The 14,249-nt window shown below is 43.9% G+C and overlaps 1 protein-coding gene across 1 annotated transcript in view; it reads left to right on the top strand.

The window, feature by feature from the left end:
- CAMKK1 (calcium/calmodulin dependent protein kinase kinase 1) overlaps positions 1 to 14,249 on the top strand; it is a 1,268,063-nt gene that overhangs the window by 1,077,519 nt on the left and 176,295 nt on the right. Inside the window, exon 16 of the mRNA XM_086954811.1 lies at positions 2,098 to 2,201. Coding sequence (XP_086810937.1) covers positions 2,098 to 2,201 — 104 coding nt within the window. The remainder of the gene's footprint in view (positions 1 to 2,097; positions 2,202 to 14,249) is intronic.

Here is a 14,249-nt window from a genome sequence, read left to right on the forward strand (position 1 = left end):
CTCCTGTATTTCTTTCTCCACAGTTTATATAACAAATTCGATCCAAAGGTATTAGAGGCATTTACATGAGCACAAGTTGAATTACACAAGGTTACATTAATATTTTTAGGCACAGAGAGATTAATTTATTTGATCAGAATCACAGGGTATTGAGCCGACATCGAGACTCACACCTGGTTCCCCAGTTCCAAAATCAGCAGCTCTGTCCGTAACGCCACATCCTCTCTCACATCCTATATGAGGCCTAGTCCCTAATTATGTCCAGTCCATTCTCTTCTACACCCCAGATACTCCTTCTTTGAGTCTCTGCACTGCCACACTGGCTCAAAAAGCTACCCCTCTCCTAGACAGCTCCTGAATCAAATGCTTCCCCGGGCGTCCCCTATATCACACTCGCTGCAGAGTCGGGTCTGTCTAGGTCATCCTTTTCACACTAGATGCGGATCCTGCAGACCTGGCCTCCCTAGCCTGGTCATTGTCACAGTGACTGCAGAAGATAGTTTCTTTGATTTCTCCTGTGCTAGACTAGCTGCAGAATCTGGCCTCCGATGCCATCTCCCTAGCTCAAAGGATGCCTGGCCATTATAAATCTCTCCACTCTTAGACTCTGTGGGTGTCTTCTTTGTCCATTGGCTGCAGCGCATGGCTCTATTAGTCTCTGGTCCATCTGTATTTGTCTCTCTCCCATGTATGTTTCCACTGCATTTCAATAGCATTCCCTTTAATCCTTCGAGAAGACATCATTGTTCTAAAAAGGTCTTGCGTAGTAGCACAGCCTCCTGAAAGTATTGATGAACCCATGGAGCAGGCTAGGGGATTGATGATGAGGGGGGAGAACGGTGTCTACGAAGGCTCAATTAATGCATAACTTACCTTGCGCTTTACCTTAAGCCAGATTGTCATGCAGACTGACATCGCTTTTAATTGGGTATGCAACTGCAAAATTAACATGGTGCGCAGAGCAGCAGCCGTGCACCAGATGGTAGCACCTCCGTAGTAGAACTCGCGTGGGTCATGCACGCTTGAACAGCCTAAAACATACATCTGCTGTAGCATTTCTGCAGTTGCATTTATTTCAGTAACCGTACATATAACTGGGATTGCTGCTCCTACATAGCCTTTCATTATCGTGTGGCTTAAATTGAACCCATCGCTCACTTATCAAGTTCTTTTTCATTTTTTTTATCATACAGAAGTCTTTGCAATTTTGACAGATTTAGAGACGTTTGGTGTAGCCCTCCTTTAAAACTTCATAGCACTAACATTACACTGAGAAGGAGACCCAGAGACCAAGGCACTCCTTAGCTAAGTGTGGCCATAGTATCTTCTTGGGACACCCCCTGAATCTCCAGGTTCTTCTACCTATGATTATTTCCTAAAAAGGAAGGGTGTTCCGGGGATAATAAAAGTTCCATAGCGTGGCACGCGAGCCTGCTGTCAGCGCCCCTCCTGGCAAACACACCTGGGTGCACGAGACTCACTGTGTTTATTGCAGTTGTCTGAACTCTCCTTTTGTTCGGCATTTTTGCTTCGTTACAATATTGTATTTCAGTTGCATTTATTTAGCACTTTGTACTCCTGATGAAGGCGTCAACATGCATGCTGCTCCCTGGGAGAACATTGACAGGACAAGTGCATCCTCGTCTCAAAGCGCATATCAATAGTTTTCCTATCCTGTGTAAGGACCGGAGTTGTAGTCCTGTTTTTGGCACTGCCCTTTGGCATGTGGTGAAGCGAAGCAAATGAGAGGTCAGATGCTTAGGATTAAAAATCCTCAGGATCTTGATGGAGACAAATGTATTCTCCATCCCTACTTAGCAATGGGAAGTGGTTTTGTCTAGTCGCTGTGGGATCATCTTGAGATAAGTATTAACTTCCTTCCGGAATTCCAGGTAATAACCTTCTATGTGCATCAAATTGCCTTCATGAGATCACACTGCAGCATTTTATCCATTGCAAAGAAACTAACAAATCACGTTAACTGAGCTCGGACTGTTTTTCTGCATAAAGATCACTTCTACTGGTGGCATATGTGGCGTCATATTATTATAATGAATCTTATTGGGCTTCTTTTACATGTGTTTTTCTCTTTTACAGATTTTAGTGAAAGCAATGTTACGGAAACGGTCCTTTGGAAACCCGTTTGAGTTTCCAAACCGAAGGGAGGAGAGATCCATGTCAGCTCCAGGAAACTTATTAATGTAAGTTTATTACAGTATCCATTCGAATCAACTATGACCTCAAGGTATTTTGTGACAATCTAGGATTCTACAACTAAAGATCGTGAAAAGCTGGATTTCTAAGAGGGAACCAATAGTTTCCCTAATCAATGTACATGTCAATAGTAGCGATCTTCTACAGTTGGCCAAATGTTCTGCACTTTTGATGGGCATCTGTAAGATGGATGCCTCGTTTTACTTTAAGGATCAGATATAGTAAACCCTTTTGCAGTCAAAAACCCTGCAATTTGCAAGATGGTATTTTGTTTTGTATTTGTCACATTTTGCAATTCAGTAAGGCCTTTCTGAATCGCAAACTGTATTTAAACGACTCCTTCCAAATGGCAGGCAGCAGGTGTCTTGAAAGGGGTATCCTCTCATAATTACAAATCTCAAGGAAATGTATAAATGGTTTCTGACTGCTGTTGCGCCGCAAACCATTGAATTGTTACAGGCAACTCAAATTAGCAACAAGCACTGGTAAATTCATTAGGTTTCGCCTTTGTGATTAATAATAATAATACTTGTTTTGGTTGTTAATTTTAGCTGGTGAGAAGTTGTGCAATATAAGATAGCTGAAACTTCATAAAAGTGTTATGACTTGTTTATTGAGAAAGATCAATATGTGCATTAACCCCGATTTTCTCAAATTATGTATTTGCCACATAATCGATCATCAGGTGCATAATTTGCAGACTTAAAAAAAAAACAGTTTCTAGCCCAAACGGTTCAAAAGTTGCTGAAAATGCAGTGCTGTGTGTTGCTGTGCAGTGGAATGCCCGTTGTAAAGGTTTACTGAGCACCTTTCTGTTGCTTATTGCTCTATTTATTTGGGTGTTGAACTGGTACTAATGAGCTGCGACCTATGCCCAGACAGGGCTAACAAGTGTAAAAATGAGAAAACAATGAAGTAATACTATCATAAAAAGTATCACATAATTAGCTTTATTTGTCGCATAATTTAGTCAACCCTGCTGCATATTTTTTCACCTGTTGATAATTCCAGTTGCCCTGATCTTATACTAGCCGCGATTTATTTAAAGAAGCATACTGTATAACACACACGATTTGTCTAATGAGAAATATATTTAAATATTGAAATCCGAGGGTTTATGTAAAATCTTATGAATTGCGTTTTAGAGAAGAAAGCAGACTTTCATCCCTATGAGCCGCCATTAATTATTCTTATTGGGGTCCAGCAGATTGGGAAATGTGATCTAATGACAAAGTTGAAGAATTTGGCACTCAGTTCCATGTTGCAATACCAGCTTCTCAACTTGAACAATCTATGTGACCCTTTGTCAACCTACTGCATTTACTTCTGTTTCATTTCACTTTCCAGTGTTCACTACACAAGAAAATATTTTCATTTATAGCCCGGTCATGGAAAGATCGTAACTCCATCACTAAAGCATCCAAATTTAGAGTCTATGATTATTTACACGTACCTATACTGGGGGTATTGTTGAGTTTATCGACTTTTATAAAAACACATGAATTCACTTCACGCAGTCCATCCGTTTCTATCAATGACTACGTTACATTGCCAACCGGACATTGGTAATATAACGGTGCAAGTTAAGGGAATAATGTTACCTTTGGAACACGTTCATCAGAAGGCAAAGGTACAGGTTTAATATGTGAAAATTCGATAGCATAACATTCAACCAAGCCAAAGCTCGCCTACGTTAGCTTACTCACCAACACAGATCCCATTCGTAGAAATTACGGCTGCCCTCTGCCCTGGGCTCCAACTTCCTCATACAGACTCACTGGCCCAAAGTTCAGGTAACTCAGAGTTGGTCAGTAATGAAGAACTGAAGTGGATGCCTGCCTGTGTCCCGGGGGGACAATGGAGGGCACACAATGATGAACGCACCTCAAATAGGTCCCTACTTGTGTCCTAAGAGCACTAGGTAGTGCGTGCTTCATCCAGAAAAGGAATAAAAGGCACATCAGAGTATCTCCACTGAGATAATAACAGTGTGCTGAGCGCACAGCACTGAGGCAGCGCTGCCACTTTAAAGCAAGGGTGTAGGTCTTGTAGTGACAGCAGGCTGAGACACTAAAAAGAAGTTCCATAAAAGCCGAAAAACACAGTACTTGGGCCTCGTAACACTGATAAGAGCAAACACACAAGGAAGAACAGGAAATAGTATGCTACAGCCAATAGAAACCAAGGAACAGTAAGTAGCAAGCACAGGAACCAATGAATAGGAAGGGTAAGCCCCCTTTTAAGATTTATATTGAATGCAATAGATTTCAAAAGCACAGTACAAGCGCTGTGCAGGCGAAACCTAAAAAGAAGTTTTCCCTGTGGAAATCCTGTTAGGCAGTCCGAGAGAAGCGGGCAGTGGGCTTGCTCCCCCCAGTGTCTTCCCAAACGGGAGTAAATATAGAATTTTTCTTTCAAGCAATATTGCTTTAAAGTTTATGGGTTTCTTTAAATAAAAACGTTTCCTATTTGGGTAAAAATGCTCTAAACCAGATCTGAACTATTCGTTAATACATGTCATATTTTCAGAGTCAGAAAGTATAAGTGATCATATTAGGTTATTAAATAAAATATACCCCATGAGTGATGAATGAGCAACATTTTTTAGCATCAGTTTGGGTTTCCGTTTACTTGTAATGAACACATGAAGCAACTCTGGTTGGGATTTTGTCATTTTGCATCAGAGTGTTTTTCTGGCCCGGTGAAGCGCGGATCCCAAGTACCAGCTAGTGACATCCCAAAGTGTGTGAAGGCAGCTAGCTAATGTGTCCAAATTTCACGGCGAAGCTTAAAAAGAAGAATGTGCATACCGACTAAGAACAGAAAATCAATGTTCATAAGAACGAGAGTGCCAATCACACAGCACCTTTATGACTGTAGCTAAGAGTGCAGATTTGTGTTTGCCCATACCCTGCACTTATTGTTCTTTTAATGGCCTTTAGACCTCAGAACCAGGGATAAATGAGGTCCAGCCAGCTCACACGCTTGACATTTTTGACTGGCTTAAAACATTATCTTCTTGCTTTTTAAAACATGGTAATGTTCATCCCCATGTAACCTCCCTGGCCCTGTTTGAATTAATCAAAAATAATATATGACTGCGTATATACTGTTGATGCTGAAGTCATTAACGTCCCAATTATGAGGAGTTCTTATTTGCAGTGTATCGCGTGGCTGGAAATAACCTTTCCGAGTGTCATTCTCACACATAAATACAGCTATTACATGTATTAGACCTAGGAATGGGGAATAACATATAGACCCGTATTACCAGGTCTGAATCCTCATGCAATGCCCCCATTCTGGGGACAAATCCACTTCCATTTACCACCTCCTCTGAGCAGGTGGTAAATGAACGAGGGGGCGGTGCAGGCGAGGGACAGTACATGGTGTGGATCATACCAGGGCACAGCAGAGGGTGGCAGGGGGAACGTTCTATGCTAACCTGTGCCTCCAAGCAGGATATAATTGGGCAGTGCAGTGTCCCACACAGTAATACCACCCAGCCCAACTTACAATAGGGCCCAAGTTGTTGCATATGATGAAATCAGCACGAAATAATCTTTGTACTGAGGCCAAGTAATCACAATGTTCTAGTAAGGATGCAGCATGTTGACTCTGGAATCATGTTGCATAAATTAGACCTCTCCCCGTGGTTCTGTAGGACCACATCCCTCATCGCCGTGGCACTCGACTGGATTGTGGCACAAAATTATTCTTTGCACTGCAAATATCACAACTCTCATTTTTGGCATTTCAGTGCTCTCCAATATATGGTATCCTACTAAGCAAAGTCCGGTCCCACTCACAAGGCCAAGAATGCGGAGCAGGCACAGTCCCAACCACATCTCCCCAACTGCTGCACTGATGGTAAGATCATTAGTGGGCTAGCACTGACCAGTGACCAGGCTCACTTCTTGTAGTTTAGCATAGATTGTAAAGTGTGACATGGCAGTCTAGCAAGCTTATAACTGCACAGCCTAATGCATTCAGATGATCACCATTTGTGGTACATAATGGCTGTAGGAAGTATCTCAGGGCTGCCATTGCTGCAATGAATGTAATCAACATCTTTAAATTGCTAAAATTATTATAAATAGTAGTAAACATAACTTTAAAAAATTGTACACAGGTGAAGCCTTTCACTTACAAAACGTAGTTGGCATGTAAGCAAGAAATGCGACTGTCAGTCTCCAAATTCACCTTTCGTACTGCACAGCTTGCATGGCCCTATGTTCGTTAATTCGGTGGAAAGGTACATGTTGTGTAGCCTAGGTGAGTTATGGGTAGTAGATTGGTCAGAGTTATCGTTGGTGGTTCATAAGGCTTTGGGTGATACAAGCTGACAGTCTGAAGGGATGCTAACAAATCTCGCATTGTTCGTAACCATAGGCTGTAAAAGTTCCTCTTCATGGGGTGCAATCAGACACCCATCAATTATCCCTATATTTAGAGCAAAGATCACTGTCCAGTGTAGTGTAGAGCCGCAGTAGAAGTCCTTTCTTAGCAAAGAGCATGTGTTTTTAATATACCGAAGCCTCACAGTTATGTGTCTGCTGGTGCGGTGTGTGGTGGCTCCTGCAAAACGATCTAACATGCATGACTGCATGAGGGCAGACATACACTCATGAGATGTACACTGTGATATGGCCCACGGTCCACCCATTTATAATGACGTCGGCCACCAAGTCCACAAGGCAGGTGAGTCTTCTCACAGTGGCTGATTTGAGGTTGCTTGGGTCAGCTGGAACAAGGTCAGCCATGCAGTCCGGTATCAGCACTTATGTACCCGTCTTCTGCATACTAATTCCCAGTTCTACCCTTGCAGACCTGCCTCTGCTGCCTTGTGGAGTGAAGCTCTGTCTGCTCTGGCCTCTCTTGGACTGTGCAATGCTGTAGGTTTGCAGGTGCTCACCAGCCACAGCTGCCTGTAGAAGGGCGGTGGGCCGTGGTATGGTCTGCACTGACATACGTACCACACCTGCTCAGAAGCACCTGCCTCGGGCAGCTCCCACTGTACAACCACCACCCCGCCTCCTCTGAAGATAGTGGTGGAGGGGTAAACTTAGTGGGTAGAGCTTTTCAAGGGTGGCACTGCAAGTCCATTAAGTTGGTGACACTCAGTAAGCCAGGCCAGCCAACCTGCCTGCTTGACCCATTGTGCCAACCAAAAGCACATTCTGAATTCCAGCATGAAACTGTGTAACCTCATCAGACACACCTGCAACAGAGACCTCGCGGAGAGGTTTTTCTTACTTCAATTAACCAACTGGGAGAGATTATCTGTATGTTTAAATGACCTTGCATCCTGCCTCGACATAGAGAGCATCTGCTGCGGCATAAGAATGTATTTCTTCTCTAATCTTCTTGTCCATGTACTCCCACTGAACCGTCCAAAGGATTAGAGCATTTCCTTGAATGCAGCCCATGATACACTTAAAGAACTGAGCTCTATTCAACCCCTGAAGCGCAAAGGTAAGTCTGTTCATTGGGCCCAAACTGCACGAGACACTAGTTAGGCTCCATACAGACTCAATATGAACGCGAACCCTGTCCTACTGAAAAGTCTTAGTCTTAGACATTTTCTTAAACATTTTTCGAACACTGTATTTTTTGCCAGTATCCAACAGTAAATACTTAGTGTAGGAGCATGTCCCTAAATCACAGTAAAAAAGTTGACCATGATTTATTCTGGTTCATGTATTATTGCTTATGTTTTATCGCCGTAGAATAATGTTTACAAATTCTTAGTAAGCTTTAATTTCCTGTACCTGGACATCATCTTCTTCATGTCATGTATTTTTTTAATTGGTTTTGAATGGGTCATGCTAATCCCTACCTATGGCATCACAACCTGCCGAGCTAAGTCTTGAGCTGACCAAGCAACTTAATGAAGAACTTCAGAGTAGCGTGGAGAGCCTTTGGGTCCTGTCTGTTTGTGAAAAGCACGGGCTCTTGAATGTCGTGCATCCAAAACTTTAGGTACCCTATAGAGCTAACACGCCCTAAATTAACTAGCACAACATTCAAAGAGACTAGACATGAGCACAATATAGATCTGCTTAGTCTTGAACACCAAAAATCATCAAAGTAAAGGTATTGTCAGTGGCTTTAATGGAAAGTGGGAAGAAGTTCCAGAGCTGAGCATCCTGAAGGGAGAACCCCTGTATTGCTTACAGTATTGCAAACAAAGGGATTTGAATAAACATAAGTGGTGCATACGAGGAGAGAGTGAAAATTGTTCAATTGAGTGGAGACAGAGAGTGGAGAGATTGGAGAGAGAGAGTGGAGAGCGAGAGTGGAGAGAGAGAGAGTGGAGAGAGAGAGAGTGGAGATAGAGAGTGCAGGGAGACAGTGGAGAGATTGAAGAGAGAGAGTGGAGAAAGAGAGTGGAGAGAGAGTGGAGAAAGACAGTGGAGAGATTGGAGAGAGAGAGAGAGAGAGAGAGTGGAGAGCGAGAGAGTGAAGACAGAGAGTGGAGAGCGAGGGAGTGGAGAGAGTGGGGAGAGAGAGTGGGGAGAGAGAGAGTTGAGAGAGAATGGAGGGAGACAGTGGAGAGAGTGGAGAGAGAGAGTGGAGGGAGACAGTGGAGAGATTGGAGAGAGAGTGGAGGGAGAGAGAGTGGAGAGAGAGAGTGGGGAGAGAGTGGAGGGAGACAGCGGAGAGAGTGGAAAGAGTGAGAGTGGAGAGAGAAAGAGTGGAGACAGAGAGTGGAGGGTGAATAGAGAGAGATTGGAGAGAGAGAGTGAAGAGAGAGAGAGTGGAGAGAGAGTGGAGGGAGAGATAGTAGAGAGACTTGACTGACTGACTCAGAGACTGAATACTAACTGACAGAGTGAGCGAGAGAGAGCACTTGGAAGCTCATCGTAGGGCTGTGGCTACAGCCTCAGGTCACGTAGAGCTCCACGAGGTGAGCCCGGGGTTCTAGAAGTTTTAACTCTGTGGAAAAGTAGAACGCTAGGACCAGTATAGAGGGCTGGTGATGACTGTGAGAATGTGTTTATGAATATTAAACCAGATGCTTCATCTTAATCTACCAACAGTTTCAGAAGATGTTCTAAGTATGTGGGAAACTTTGCCATGGGTTGGTGCTTACACTGAAGGAATCCAAAAGTTAATGGTTCGCAGGCTTTGGGTCTTATACATAAGGCCAAGATTTGCAAACAAAGGCCTCTCTTAGACAGGCAAAGGACGTGGAGCAGACAGTCGTTCAGCTACCAAGAGTGTCTGGTGGGACAGGAATGTTCCCTGCATGGTAAACGGATCTGTACCTCTGCCCTGAGTGCCTGACTGCAGATGAAATTGGAATCCTAACTCTTATTTTGGCCCCGGCGTCATGGTAATATAGAATGTGTACATAATTCTAGACTTGCCGCTGACACTGCTCAGACCAGTACCCGTTCTGTGACCTGGAAGGGCACACCAATCGTGCCCTCATAGGACGCAGTGAAATACAGATCTTTTTTTATGTGTGTGTGAGAGTGTAGCATACTGACCCTTCTCATGTAAAGTTGTGCTGCGATGTGAAGAACTTCTGACACCAATACCCTGTGTGCACCCTCTGGCACTCAGAATTTCTGCCATCCTGTCAGTTGTTTCGTCAGGCTTTGACTACTGCCAATCATGCATGTCTCATACAGAATCTGGTCTCTACACTGTGACGTGTCCAGCTTGGGTGACCCTGCAGGGGTCTAAGCTCTTGCCACCATACCTCTCCAGTTCACTGAGACACGCAAGCCCCTCGGCCACTTCAAGGTAGCAATCCTCTGTGGAGTTACCATGCATTGATGAGGCTTTTTCATCTTGGTGCCTCTGTTATTTGGAAATTGTCCTGTTACTTTGAATTCTGAGCACATGTGTTGACTATCCGAGAGTTGGAGCTGAGAGAAGATAATTATCCATTTTACCTGTCGCCCTCTGTCTATCACATCCTCATGGGTAGCCAATATTATCCTGGCATTACATGGACAACTGAGTTTGTGGCTGGACATCCCAGCTCCACTGCTGGCTAAGAGCCTGATTTAGATCTCGGTGGATGGGTTACTCCGTCACAACGGTGATGGATATCCTGTCCTCCGAAATATCAATCCCATAGGATATAATGGGATTTATATTTCCGCAGATAGGTTATCTGTCTCCATTGTGATGGAGTAACTTGTCCGCCTATAACTAAATCAGGCTCTAAACTATTCGGAAGACTCTGTAGCAGGTGTAACTCTCACAGACATACCTGCTTGTGTATTTCCAGAGGCTGTGTGTGAGCTTGTACGTTGAGAGTGCAGTATGAGGATTGCCCTGCTCTGTGTGCCAAATGTACATCCCATCCCCTGGCAGAACCTCCTGGTCAAAGCTCACATGACTGCTCTGATACCTGTGCTACCCTTGGGGGGGGAGGGGGAAGGGGCCTAACAGCCAGAGCTGCCGACTTTGGAGCTGGGCAACCAGGTTAGAGTCTCGGCGTCGGCTCAACATCTTGTGAATCTGGGAAAATCATGTAATCTCCCAGTGCCTACCAAAAATGAATGTCCATATGTAATGTAACTTCTGTTCATTTAAAGTGCTCCAATTACTTCGGATTGAGTTTGCACTATATAAAACTGCAACAAAAATTTTTTTTTAAAAATCCGGTGTGACTTCTCTTCCCTGAAGCCGTCTGGCTGCAGCAAGTTGCAGCCATCTTGTCTTTTTGTACGTCCGCCCAAATAAATGAAGTAACGGTAATGACTTTGCAGATTCCCACTTCAGTCTCTGTCTTGGCACAGCATCTTATTCCAGTGTCCATGGGGCTCCCATCAATAAACCTTGATTCATTTTGAGGAAGCGCTGTGTCTCAGAAGGTCACTTCAGTCAGGATCTGCAGAAGACTGTTTTCTGTCTAAAATATTGGCGGCGCTGTGTATTTTTCTGCATGATGCTAGCAGGAAGTGAGTGAGAACAGGAAAGAGCTGCTAATTGGGGAATCAGGCTTGTTTTTTCTTCCTTCAACCAAACAAGCCTACCACTACACTTATAACCCATCTCATAGCCTAAATCTGCCACAAGAATAGACAGCACAGGGGTGGAGACTTCTACACATTTCCTATTTATTCGCTCCCACTCTCCTTTAGTAGCAGCCATCCCAATTGTATTAAAGCATATTTAAATATAATTTTCTTCCTTTTTAGGTAGAGCATTCGAGACCTCCTGTATATACTTTAGTATATACCTATTATTATTATCTATGCTACCATTATAAAGAGAGAACACAAACCTTTGAGCCAGGTAAACTCGGGAACCACAGCGCCAATCCACACATTCGATACATCGTAGAAATTGTCAGGGTGTTCAGATGGACATAGGCTATAAAGAATTTTAAATAAACGTAAATTTAAGAATATAAGATTTAAAAAAAACGTAGTGCCCTGGATGATTCGATGCCGACATCTATTTATTTCAGATCCTGAACCAGCATTGGCTCAAGCTTACCCAATATTGTGCTATAACATTACACAAGGGCAACCAGATGTAATAGAGTCTGACTCTAACTCAGTGCCTCTATCTAGTCGCAGCTATAAACAAAGGTTCCATTATCTTTTGGGTTCTAACTCGGACCCTGTGCCACAGTAGGGTGCCCGTCAGGATACTGATGATCCTAGTGAAGGGAATGGCTTGCTTACCCCTCATTATACTGATGATGTCTTGTACCTTGAATTACAGCATGCCAGTGGGTTTAAGACAGAGATTGATTCACCACTTAGGCCACCATTATCAACAGAAGAAAGTTTTTTTTTTATTTACAGTTTTTGCTCAGAGGACAGCCAAAGAATTGGAGCTGCCCTCCGTTGCGAATAAGATCATTGTTTTGCCAAAAACCTTTCCACTGGAGCAAACAAAATTTGGGCCCTTACTAAAATGTAATAGCACCCTCGCAGATATTTTGGGCTACCTGGTCAAAACAAAGTTCTTGCCCCTGTTAAAGGGCAGGTGGGCACCCAGTGACCCAAATTATCTCACTAAGCAACGTACCCAAGAGAATCTCATTATACTGACTCCAACAAGTAAGGTAATCCCCAGTGTTTATTTTCTCAAAGAATAAGCGCTGATGCCCAAAGTTCTGCTTAGAACCTCATGGATGGTGTTGTTGAATGTCGGGACGCCAAATACCAAGACTGCGTAGACTTGATTTCACCTTGTGCCTCTTTCACCCACCACTTGAACCATCAACCGCTCCCTGATCCTTTACCTCACTTTTTCATATTCTTTTTAATATTTGCTTTCTTTCGCCTGTCACTGTTTTTCTATCTTTCCCTTCCTCCTCCTCTTCCCCGTTTGTGTTTTTCTCTCTGTTGGTCTAGGTCAAAGTATGATGAGCAAAATAAGTGCCGACCCCCAAAAAGCATTGCTGGTAGACCCCTCCTACAACCACTGGCTCAAATTAAGCATTGGTAACCTCTAATTCATTTGCAACGAATCCCCCAGACAGAGTCTACAAAAGGATTGTTGCATTTGGCAAATGCCTGTTTTGTTATAGAAACCTTTTCTAGTGATCTGTTAATGCAGTCCCTCTATTGGGCCGATGTACACATGCCCTGTAGGACATGGGCAGTGAGATCCTGCCGACAGTCTCAGAGGACCTTAGGACCTCTCTGGCTGAGATGATAAATGACTTCCAGGACACAGCCAATTACATTATCCGTGCCAGCTTGGATTCTACGGAGCTTACCGGCAGGGCAGTCGGTACCAAGTTGTAGGCATGCCTGGATAAGGTCGAACAGATTCTCCGGCGATGTATAGGTTTTGCTAAATGATATGTAATTTGGTAAGTCTTTCCTCTTCGGAGAGAAGGAGGAATCTGATTTGAAACCCTTTAAAAGCAGCACATCTACAACTCTGCCCTTGGGGCTATGGACCCTAACCAAGCAATTTTATCACCATTTCTGAAATTCGGGAGCTATTGTAGGGGACTAGCATATAGGCAAATGCACCCATCCCAGCTACTGATGCACCTGACAGCCCAGTCTTTTCAGGGCCATGAATGTGGCACTGGCAGTCAGCATGCAGGTCAGTAGATGCACCAGTTTTCAACTCTTCCTCTCTTGTGCAATTTCCTAAAAAACATTTTAGTTTGCCCTCACTGGCTCATGTCCAACCTTTGGAGGGGAGGGGTCAGGATCTAGCACTTCCTACCAGGTTAGTGTCCATGACATCCAACCAATGGGTATTGCAAATTATTCAGAAAAGTTTTGCCATACATTTTCTGTTTTCCCCATCCAATATCCTTCCCACTCAATAAACGATTATGGAAAAGCCTCTTTTCATACTGCTACTGGAAAAGGTGCCACAGACAGGGTAATGGACACGGAGAAATGGTGGGGTTATTATTCCTTCTGTTTACTGGTCCCAAAACAGGATGGGTCCTCAGGCTATTTTGGACCTCCGACCTCTGAACACCTTTGTGCCGAAGACCAATTTCAAAAAGCTCACATTGGTTCAGAACCTTTCTGCTCTGGACCTGGGAGACTGGTTGTCCTTGGCCTTGCAGGACACCCATTTTCATATGGAGTACAAGGCGTTCCTCTACCAGAATGATTTTTTTGGGGCATTCAGGTCATTATTCTGATGCTTTAGGCTTAGTACAGCATTCAGGTGATAGTGGCTGTGAGGCTTCTTGGCCTCTTATCCTTGTGTATTCTCTTTGTCAGCTATGCCAGGTGACACCTTGAGGTCTGCATTGGAACTTAAAGTCCCAGTGGGCCCAGCATCAAGTCCTCTATTCCCACACTATTCCAGTCTCAGAGGAGATGGCCCACGAACTGCAGTTGTGGCTGAGCAGTCACAGTCTGTGCTGCAACAGAGCTCTTTCTGGTGTTCTCTGGAGCAAAGAAAGGCAGGGCAGTACAAAAGAGGACTATATCCAGGTGGCTAGTCCTCAGTATTAGTATATGTGACAAGTTGACTAAGAAGCAGCATCCAGAAGGATTGAGGGTGCATTCCACTAGCCACCAGGAGAGTGGAGTACTCAGATTTTCTGGGAATGAGCATCTGTCCTCTAATCT

This window comes from Lissotriton vulgaris, chromosome 2_1, assembly GCF_964263255.1.
Source record: "Lissotriton vulgaris chromosome 2_1, aLisVul1.2, whole genome shotgun sequence".
Classification (NCBI taxonomy): domain Eukaryota; kingdom Metazoa; phylum Chordata; class Amphibia; order Caudata; family Salamandridae; genus Lissotriton; species Lissotriton vulgaris.